Source organism: Crassostrea angulata, chromosome 8 (assembly GCF_025612915.1).
Source record: "Crassostrea angulata isolate pt1a10 chromosome 8, ASM2561291v2, whole genome shotgun sequence".
NCBI classification, from domain to species: domain Eukaryota; kingdom Metazoa; phylum Mollusca; class Bivalvia; order Ostreida; family Ostreidae; genus Magallana; species Magallana angulata.
The window spans coordinates 2,861,540-2,872,862 of NC_069118.1; the positions used below are offsets into that span (position 1 = coordinate 2,861,540).

Here is an 11,323-nt window from a genome sequence, read left to right on the forward strand (position 1 = left end):
AAAACTGTTTTTCTTTTTTGCTAAAATGCAAACAAGGGGCATTAGAATCATTGATCATGATTGATGATCAAGACTTTGCTAGTATTGATTCTGACATTTTGTTACCATCAACTAGTATGGTTCTGCAATGGTTTTCATGTAATAAGGTCACATACAGGTACATTTTACTTACTTACAGGTCACATTTAACATATATTCAGTTTTAATGTCAGTTTGCACATTGACTGCTTCAACATGCAGACACTGTGTGTTACAAAATTTCTCCTTCTGATGAACGTATCCAAAAATATATTCACCATTCAGTTAGAGATTACATATTTTGAAAATGCAGGCACCATTTTTTCAATAATTACCGGTACCCCAACCTTTAAACATCGAGTTCCACAATGATTTGTCTCCCTTCATTCAGTTTTGTGGAGATATTCCTCACATCTTGTCACTGTTGTTGTAAATAAGTGATAGAATGATTGATTTGAAGAGAAAGCAGACTACACAAATAATGGTCCAATGTTTTGACTGATAAAGAAAAATGTTTAGGATTGGAAAGGTTTATTGATCACATTTCAATTTGTTTGGTACAAAAATATTCACATACATTACATGTATTTCTTTAGATAATTATTTGTAAAGTGCACAGTTTCTGCTAAAACATCCATCTACCTGATGGTAATTCAGGGCAACTAGATGGATGTCTAGCAATTCTTGCATGGAAAATTTTAACATCAGTACCAGCAGTACGCAAAAAACAAATTTAATATCACATATTTCATCAAAATACCTATGTTGTAGTAATAAACTGGAATGTGTTGATTTGGTATGATTCAAGTATAACACTGTGGAACAAATAAAAGAAATATCTTGTCATCATAAACTTAAATATAGCACAACCTTCTATAAGCATTTAAATATGTAGGCAATCAAAATATGAACAGGCCTAAAACAAAGCACTGTGACTGTAAAATAAAATGAAACAAACACCACCACAAATGAACTACCAGTAATGTTTGAGATATTATAATACCAGTAATAGTGAATATTTTAATACATGTAAAACAAAAACAAACAGTTGTAATTTTGAAAATAAAAATGTAATTACCAGCCATGGTTTCTAATAAATCTAAGAACTTTACTGTTAGCAGTTAATGTATCTATACTGTTAGCAGCAAAAGTACACTCAATAGAGTGCTGCAGTCTGCCTTGTTGTTCTCTGAAACCAATTATTTCCAAAACCAACATGTACCCAAGAAAGGAATCTCTCGTGCAACATGTAGCAAAGTACTAGTGTACTTTGTTAATGTTTTGGGTTTTCTAAAAATCAGATATAGAAGACTGCCAATAAAAATCTCATCGGTTTAATTTGTTCACTCAAGATGACAAAATATTTAGGTCATAAAGAAAGACATGGATTTCTAATGGGAAAATGAAATATACAGGACCTTACAGTAATTAAAAATTAGAAAGAAATTCTTTTGTACAATCATGCATATGTAAATCTTCATAAACATGTTTTTATTATCTTGTATTGATTCAATTACAAAAACATTTACTTAAACATTATAAAATTTCAAAATGGAGATTCACAATTTTTGGAAGCATTTGCGTACTTGTATTATCAAGACATGATAACTTCTGCAGAATGCCTCTTTCATACAATTGTTGCATGTCAGGAAATTTTTTTTTGGGGGGGGGGCTGAATATCTTGAGTTATAAGGGATAACAAATTTTATCAAAAACTCACCAGCAAGTCTTGAATTATGAAAATCTACCAAAATATAGAACTTTTTCTTGGGTCAAACTTTGCCAAAATTTCCCAACATTAAAATAACCTGATACACAGTTTTATATGAATAATGAGTATTACATACATGACACATGAGAAAAAAGTAAAAAATATACAATGTACAATGATATACATCTAGATTGGGGTCTAATGTTTTACATGTACATATCACATCCCATTTATATCAATTACAGTGACAACTGATTTTTCATATTACAGCCAAATATTCAGTCTTTATAAACATCTTTCAAATCGAATAACCCTCAAAATTATACGTACCCTGTTACATGTAATAAAATTATAGTACTACATATATATCTGACAAAATCTTTTAAATACATATTTTTTTCATGTAGGAAGTAACGTCTACAACTTAAGCCTAAACTTTAATTATTGATGTTGTGTTTCTTAAGGAAGTTTGACTTCTCAAGAGTTGTCTGCCCTACAGCCTGATGTCATCCCCCTGTTGGGAAGAGTTGTCTACCATGGCTGTTTCGTCAATGACAGGTTTTTCGTTGATGGGCCTAATGTCCGTAAATCCTCCATTTGTAAACGATGCTACAAAGGATTAGGCATACATTATTCATTTCACACCATAATTATTTTGTTTATGAACAAATTCAACATGTAAATACAAGCCATGCAATGTAAACAAAAATTGAATAAAAAAATTTCACTTTCTAAATTTACACTTAATAAACTTTATTGACTAACAGTAACTGATCATGCCTTTATCCCCTGTGTATATTTATGACCATCCATGCACTATAGGTGTCCTATAAATTTTATTGCATTTTGACAACAGAAAACATGCAGTTAGATTTTTATACAATGTGTATTTATGGTTATCAATATAGTCTTTGAAGCTTTCCTTTTGTGAACAACTGACAGAAGGCTACAATTAGAACAGTAACAGAAAGCACTGTACCAATTAAATCAGTGGGTCTGTGCTCAAAACCTGACTGGAACACTTAAATGACGACTTAAACTTTATCTGAACATGCAAGGACAAGTGATCAGTTAATTAGGAGACTGAGTATCATTAAACCAGAAATATGTCAAACAGACAAATTGGTTGTAACATATGTAACAAGAAATTTTGAAGCGAACATGAGTGATATCTCGTGGCTCATTAATACATGTAAACAAAGTTTGTTCCTGTTTAAGAAGATATAAACAAAGCATGCAAGATTAGTTTCAACATGAAACTCTAAAATCAGAATAATCGATGCTTGATAGAATTTCATAAAAAGCCATCAGTCATAAGCTGTGCACTCCCCCACCCCCAAAATTGGGATGTCATAGAGAGGATTCAGTTCAATAAAGCTTGTTTGATTGGTGTTAACTAAGTTATGCTTTGAGTTGTCTTACTGTAACTAAAATACTGATAGAATAATTAAGTTGGCCTTACAGTTGATCAAATACTCCTCTTGTTTACAAAAATATTCCAACATATGACCTTTTACTTAAGATCACACATGTTAAATTCATTTATTTCTGGAAAGAAGTTGACATGAAAATAGATCAAGATGAGGCACCAGGTCAAGAAAACTAACTACACACATGCAGGCTTAATTGTTGTTAGTCTTTGAGAATTAGTAATGGTTCATACCTTTTTCTAGATAACAACTTATTTTATGTCTGCAAAAAAATATATAAATATTGCACACAGGTATACAAGGAATGGGCTTGGATATCTCTTTCCCTAACTCACTTTTCTCTTTTTTGCATGTTAACTGATAATGAGAGACACCCTCTAAAAGTTACAACTAATCAATACAAAAAATGAAAGGAAAATCTTAAAAGTGAACTTATATATATCAAATTTTACACTTTAAAGTTAAAAAAAGTTTAATGTACAGTTAATTTCTGCATTACGATATCAATATGATTAGTTAATAAATTACAAAATTTTTGTTGCAAAATTTCTTCTCAAACCAATGAGAGACCAAGCCCTTATCAAAATGTTCTAAATAAGGAGAAAATCTTGCACTGTGAAGCAAACAAACACACTACTAGATGAAAGCCATGGGTGTTCATAAATCATAATACAAATATATACAAAAGTTATTAAATGATTTATCTTGGTTCTTGGTTCAACATAAAAATCTAAAAATTGAAATAAAATCTAAGCTTCAATTGTAGATGCATTTTCATTGCAAAGCAAAATTCAGCAATCCCTCTTTCAAGAACCAAGAGTCACTACAATATTATCACACTGCATTAAAGTAATCCACCAATGTGTGGTACTTACATCTCTGTTTGCGATACTCTGCCTTCTGTAGCAGGTTTGCCTGTTTGGCCGCCAGAACAAAAGCTAGGACCGCCATGGCAAGGGCGTTGAAGATGAGGACAATGGCAAGGATGAAGGCCCAGCGGACCTGACACTGACCCACACGGTACTTGTCGGCGTCCTTACCACACGTCCTTTGAACCATCTCATCGTCCCATCCGTTGGGGTATATGATGCAGCCCAGGGCCATACACACACCTAAAATTATGTTATATTGACATCAATTCATTATTCCTTATAAAAGTTTGTTTACATATTACTGACTTTTGTCAAAATGTGTTGTAATTTTAAAATCAAATCTGGGACCAGACTTGAGCTCTTTTCTGATTAATTTTTAATTTTTATTACAGGGAAGTCTTCAACCATAATTTGGCAAAATAAAAATTAAAGTTTATCATTATGTATAGATAACCCCTTACATCCGATGGCCTGTAACACTCCACAAATCTTCAGAACAGTGGCGGCTTTCAGGAAGCAGAAGAGCAGCAGGCAGACGACAGAGAAGATGAAGACGAGGTTACAGACCCCAACTAACATGCTGGCTGCACGGAACGAGTCGTTGGTCAGGCTGGCGAAGTCCATGAAGTCCCCACGACAGCTGTACTCCCCTCCTACCTGTAGCCGCTCGCAGTACTCATACAGACCGAAAAACCCCACCCCTGGGGAGGTTTCTGTGTCCCCCAGCCACTGGGGCTGGATGAAGGCGACGGCATTCAAGATCACAAAACAGGCCGATAATAACCCCCAGACTACGGTGACCACGCGAAGATTCCTGCGGTATGTCAGGTGGTGCATCCGTTTGTACTCAGGCAGGTGCTCTGCCTCGTGGTCCATCGTGGATTTCTTTGATTTGAATCTCAAAACTCCCCTTTTTCTTTCTACGAAGTCCGAGCGACTTTTTGTTTGGGTGAGGTATAGTTTTCTAACCTTCGCTTCCTGGAGAGTTCTACTAACCGGTTTGACAGGTTACTTGCCTATAAATAGATTTCATTTAGTCGGCGGATCGTAAATTTCAGCTAAGTTGACATAAATTGAAAACAAATGATAAATATGCAGATGAGATCTTCAATATTTTAAAAAAAAAAAAAACAAAAAAAAAAACTTCATACCAATCTTTATAAAAGAAATTCAGAGATTTCAGGTATTTCATTTCACTTTATCAAAGCCTTATCGTAAAGATAAAACTGCTTCAGTATATATAATCTAAATTGTACATATATTTACATATCATGATATACGAGTAGATATGTATAACATGCGGAAGATGAATAATTATAACCAATCTGTTTATCTGTTTAAAATATTTAAAATTCAAAATTTTTCTTCTCTTTCATAGATACATTTTCCTTTTAATTTGAATTGTTGAATTGGATGGAATACATGTTTATTTAGTAACATATCAGTTTCATTGGAAAAAATGGATCTATATAAATATATTTGCTTTGAATGAAGGTTCAATATTCCATTTTTAATTTCTTTAACGCTCATACATTAAGCACAGACACTTGGGACAGCCAGGGAATACCCCCCCCCTTCCCAAATCTTTATCTATCAAGTTGAATTACATGTATTTAAAAAATACGAGGTGAACTCACATTTTCTGCTTGCTAATTTATTTATTTTTTTATACATGTTTATAATATCATATGAATAATGTGACATTCGTCTTTTTAAGCTTGTTTTTTTTTTTTTTTTTTGTAATAAAAGCCCTTTTCGACTGACTCTAAAAAAGAAGAAGAGAAAAATGTTTTGTTTTCTATGAAATAACGTGCAATATTCACTTAGGAACCGTGTCGGTCTCAAGATTTTTTAAAAATTAAAAGGAATGTGAAATGAAGGATGTTGATTCCATGTGTCATTTTAAGTGCCTGCGGCAAAAACACCATGCATGAGTCTGGCCTGGTTTGATGTGGGGGGCAGGGGGGGGGGGGGGCGGGGGGGGTTCTATGAATGTAAGTGTAAAATTCCAGGGGTGGTGGCAGGATGGGGTCAGCACACAACCGCATCAATATAATCGTATATAATCGTATAATATTATACAAGTATTTAAATAGTTAAATTCATAATTAAATCAAAAAGTGGGGAGTTACAGTTAGAACCTCACTTGAAATGCAAGATAATAGTACATGTATAATGATAAAATTATTTATACAGATATCATTATTTTCAGGTAGTTACAGTTTATGCTACACACTGGAGTACATAGAATTAAACTTATAATTAATGAAATATAGTAAACATACATATAGTAACCAAAATAGGCAAATATATGCACCAATAAACTGCAGATTGAGTTAATTCCAGGACATATGCAGAAAATGAATAAGTTTGTTGAAAAAAAAAATGGGGGGGGGGGGATCGACTTAAAATAACTTTTTGTTTTGGAGAGGGTTTATGTACATTGTATATGCCTTGCCATCCATTTGAATTCTCAATAAAGTATGTTTAAATTAAATAAAAAATCTAAATTAAATTGTAAGTACAACAGATAAAGTCTTTATAATGGGTACATGTATATATATTTATGTAATATAAAACAAATGTGAAAACGTTTACAGGAAAATAAACTTGGTTGGTCGTGTGATCAAATCCTGCAAGTTTAGAAGAAATATCTCAACAATATTAGCGTTATTTTCTATTTCTTGCGGGCAAGAAGGTATAATTTAAAAAACCTAACCCTCGTGAGGAGATGTTTTTAATCTTTTAAAGGAACTCAATGCTGACGTATGTATGTTACATGAATTAAGCTATATAGTATATACAACATTTGTTGTAGAATTTGCATCTTCTCAAATCGAGGGTTTCTGATCCGGTCCGCTTCTTACACAATTTTTGACACGGGTAGATGGTCAGGAACCCTTGACTTGGGAAGATGAGATCTCGTCAAATAAATTGTGTGTAAAACTCATTATCAATTTTGTTTTACATGTTACATGTACATGTTCACTATTTTAGAGATAGGTGTCCTACGGTCAAGTTGCAGATATAGCCCATGCAACAATTGCATCAACATGACACAGTCTGGTTCGAATGGCATACCGGAAGTTTAGCAATTGGATTCAAATTCCCGACCGCTAAGGATCGGGATGCCTTGTTGATGAGTGTCCGAGTATACCAGTCATAGCCAGACGACACAGCGGTATACTGGATACGGCACACCCCTACAGAGTCTCAGCACAATCTATCACAATTATATGTTTCTCTTCAGGATACCACCTTCTACGATTAGTCACCATTTCAAATTATTGTTGTTCATTTTCTTGTTCTTACATTTGACAAAGCGGGTCTTGATTTGTATCTTCGTTCCTATGGACTAATTTCGTTCTTCCGTTATCTGACTATACCCTATATCTGTTGTCTCGTAGCGCGCGCGAGGAAGACACGATGGATGTCTGCATTCCAAGCGAGTCGGCGTCTCCTGAACATTTCGGGGTCCACGGTACAAAGAGAACCGTCCTTGATTAGCCGTATCCGGGTTGGCGATTAGTTTGATTACTTAATGAGAGAAGCTGTCAGGAGTTTAGATAACAAACACCTTGAACAAGAAATCTGTTTTCGTTACTGGAACGTTTTGTCGCTGACTTGTCAACTTTTCTCAGGTTAACCATTTCTGTACCATTCATTGCAATGCTGTTTGATCATGATGTGTTTGTAATTGTGAAGATAATTTGTAGCTTTCATACTTTCTTTCGAACACAATTTAATTCATCAAACTGATACTTACTGGAATGTGAACCTATTTCATAATATATTACATCGTCGGAACCCACGGGTTTTCTATCCGTTACACTGCTTAAGCAGTGTAACGGATAGAAAACCCGTGGGTTCCGACGATGAATATATTATGAAATAAGTTCATTCCAGTGAGACCAGTTTGATATACATGTATACATGTAGTGAGTACTCGCAGGTTTTCTGGTTTGTTCCAGTTTTTTTTTCGTTATCTGAATCAGAATTGATGGACACGGCATACGATGTCATTAAAGAGCTTGAACCTTATAAATTCGTAAAACAAAACAGCCGTTGATACACCAATTAATAAACTGCTTGCATAACTTCAGTAAAAACTTTATATTCAATTAGGGCACCCCCTGACTGCAATATCGGGGTTCTTCCTGTTTCGGATTAACAATGTTAAGATAACGGTCCCCCGCAAACACAGGGTCTTGGGTACCGGTTCCTCGCTGTCAACTTTCAAAGAGGCATATCGATGAAGCCTCGTACAACCCGCGCTGTATCTCTCTGTAAACATGACCACACTGTGTTTATCCTCCCAAACTGTCGCCTCCTGCGATCGGATCAAAGAACGACTCCTATTGGTGGAATCTGTCGGACTTTGATACGGACGTTTCGTCAGGTCTGTTTACTTATTACCCGTATTACCAAACCTATCATCACTGATACGGCCATTCATTCAAGAGATACCAAACCTGTTGAACCAGTACCCGGCGAGAAAAAGGGAAAAAGAACGCTGGGATCTGAAAGCAAACTTGTTAGAATTTTGACTCAAGGAATCAGTTGATCATGTTTTGGATAGTGTGCGTGTTGTGTCTGGCGTTGCCCAGTTTCTCCTCGGCCTGCAGCCTCGGGATGTGGAAGGCGGACCCCGCGGACTGTGGCAAGTTCCGGATGTGTGTGCTGGGCCGGGAGACGGAGTTCAAGTGCCCGGATAAAACTGTCACCAACCAGATGATGCAAGCCTGCGTCCCCCAGGGATCGTACATGGACACCTGTAAACATTTATTTGCAACTTGACCTATTGCTTAAATAAGTTTCCGTTAAGCAAACTGAATGGTCGTGATCTTTTTTTAAGACTCTATTGATCTCCTTTAGAAGATTAGCCCTGTTTAAGGATGTAGGAAAATACTCAAACTTAAAAGATAAAATATATGGAATTCATACTAATTTATATAGTTAAAAAATCATAATTAAACCTTTAAGGTACACGTAGATGTGACGGCTAATTTATTTATTGCCCATCCAGACTCTTTAAAGGAATTATTTACCTTTTATATTGTCATGTTGCAAAATATACAATTTAATTTCGTAAAATACATTAAGTAAAGAGTTATGAATTTACTGCAATATAAAACAATTTCTTTAGATAAAACAGTATATATTGTATTTAGTAACGAAAAATTGATAAGCTGCAAATTAGCTCAAGGAGATTCATTGCTCGAACAGTAATTTAAAATAAAAACCGAAACATAATCATACATTTAAACTTTGAAGGAGTTTGGTGTATTCATTTGGCGTAATTATTTGATTATGAGCAAATGGAAAAGTTAGTTGATAAAATATATAATATTGTTTTGGAACACTTTGATTTGAATCCAAGTCGTTTCAATCCATTCCACGTACACATACTATTAACTGTCTGTATGGAAGAAAATTATCTTAAATCTAATATTTATGGTGGAGAATAAAATGAACCATTTTTCTTTGAGCATGCTGGATTGAGGACGCTGTATGCCGATCGACAATTTTGTAAACGCAAAACTAAAAAATCCATGTTATTCTTTAATAAAGCGAATATATAGCTCTTCACAATGGTTGAACAATTAGCAGTGGACTATTCTGTTTTGACAGAAGAATATTTTTATTCTTTCTTTTAGGTTCAAAGACTCAGAAAACGGTCACTGGAAAAACATCGCTAACCTCAAAACCAGACCCCACAAAAACGGATAAGCCGACAACCCAGAAAACGGAGAAACCCACCACCCCCACAATCCCGACCACCTCCACCCAGGCGCCAAAGGTCAACCCCTTCATGGAGATGTGTAAAGCCTCTCCCACGGCGGTTCTCCCTTACCCCCAGAGCTGCGCTAAACAGGTGGACTGCTCCCTGGTGATGGCGGGGATGGTGGGGGTGATGGAGTGCCCGTTCCCGACCCTGTGGAGTACGGACACCAAGCGCTGTGACAACCCGTTCACCGTGAAGTGTGGAACACGGTGGGAGCCCAAGGACGCGTGTAAGGATAACATTTAACAGAATTACAATTAACGATAATTCGCCGTAAAAGCCTACATGATTTTATAGGAAGCGTGTAAGGATAACCCCCTACAGAATTACAATTAACTATATAGATGTATAATTCGCCCTAATAGATTACTGGTTTATTTTGTAAATTGAGTGTAAGGATATATACTGTCTAACATGCAGTATTACTTTTAATTATAATTCGCTCTAATAGCCTATTATTTTATAGGATACGTGTAAGGATACTACGTTACAGATGGGAAATGACGGTCTCACGTCTTTCAATAAGGCTATTACTACTACATGTAACTGAAATACATACTCAGTATATGAAATATTTTAAACCTTCCTATTGGTTAGATTATATTTTCCCCCAAAATTGAAACAAGAGAGAAAAAAAAAAAAGAAATCTAAATGAAATAAGTAGCAGTAAACGAGAACTTTTTAATACCAAAAAAGTATGTTTTATTCAAAATTAATTTTTTACATAAATCAACAATTTTTTTAAAATATTTATATCAAGTATGTACATGTAGCATAATTATGTTTTATGATCTTTGTCTATGGGTCGATCGTCTATAAAATGTTGTATTTAAAATTGTGCGGGTTTTTTTCTTCCAGGTGAGTATGAGAGCAACGCCTGCCAGCAGTCCTCGCACTGCGTGCCTTGTGAGATCAGGTTCCCAAGCTGTAAGGGCCGGGCCGACGGGATCAACGCCTGGTCGGGCCGGGAGCGGACCCCCTACTTCGTGGTGTGCGAGAACGAGCGCCTGGTCCGTCAGGGACAGTGCACGTACGACGAGGAATCACACATCGTGTTCGATCCAATCGAACGCGCCTGTGTCCGGCTCTAATTTTCTTTAGCAACAAGAGCTGAATTACAGTGACTTTTCTGACTGAAAAATTCAACCATTTCCCGATGTGAATGGCGGGGGAAATTAATTCAATCGCAGCACAATTAACTAATAATGGCGCCATAATTGTGTTCGAATATTAACTATATTGTGAAATATTTTGTCATATTCTTTGTTATAAATGCAAATCAAAACTATTTTTGAAAATAAAGATAGTATTCTGATTCTTTTTTTACTAATCAGATGTTCTGATTCGTTTTGTTTTACATTGTTCATAAGATAAGGGCGTCGGAACAGAGGGGGCAGGGGCCGCGAAGTGCAACTGAGACTAATAAGTTGAAAAAAAATGACGCTAATGGATGCATAAAAACATCTCTAATTAAATGTGAATTGCGTTATCTTGATAAACATTTTGT

The 11,323-nt window shown here is 35.4% G+C and overlaps 2 protein-coding genes across 3 annotated transcripts; one reads left to right on the top strand and one right to left on the bottom strand.

Moving 5' to 3' along the window:
* Positions 1-532: 532 nt before the first annotated feature.
* LOC128159981 (LHFPL tetraspan subfamily member 3 protein-like) lies at positions 533-5,009 on the bottom strand. Of its 2 annotated transcripts, XM_052823220.1 has the most exons (4): positions 4,493-5,009; positions 4,035-4,271; positions 3,393-3,421; positions 2,252-2,338 (listed from the first exon to the last, which is right to left on the bottom strand). In XM_052823220.1, exons 1-3 carry the CDS (start codon positions 4,905-4,907, stop codon positions 3,411-3,413), a joined length of 663 nt encoding a protein of 220 aa, XP_052679180.1. In that variant the 5' UTR covers positions 4,908-5,009; the 3' UTR covers positions 2,252-2,338; positions 3,393-3,410. The 2 variants fall into 2 exon arrangements, with proteins under 2 accessions (XP_052679178.1, XP_052679180.1); XM_052823218.1 differs by lacking the exon at positions 3,393-3,421 and having other exon boundaries at positions 533-2,338.
* A 3,484-nt stretch (positions 5,010-8,493) lies between these two features.
* LOC128159642 (uncharacterized) lies at positions 8,494-11,131 on the top strand. The gene is made up of 3 exons (XM_052822791.1): positions 8,494-8,805; positions 9,689-10,045; positions 10,675-11,131. Exons 1-3 carry the CDS (start codon positions 8,598-8,600, stop codon positions 10,905-10,907), a joined length of 798 nt encoding a protein of 265 aa, XP_052678751.1. The 5' UTR covers positions 8,494-8,597; the 3' UTR covers positions 10,908-11,131.
* Positions 11,132-11,323: the final 192 nt, after the last annotated feature.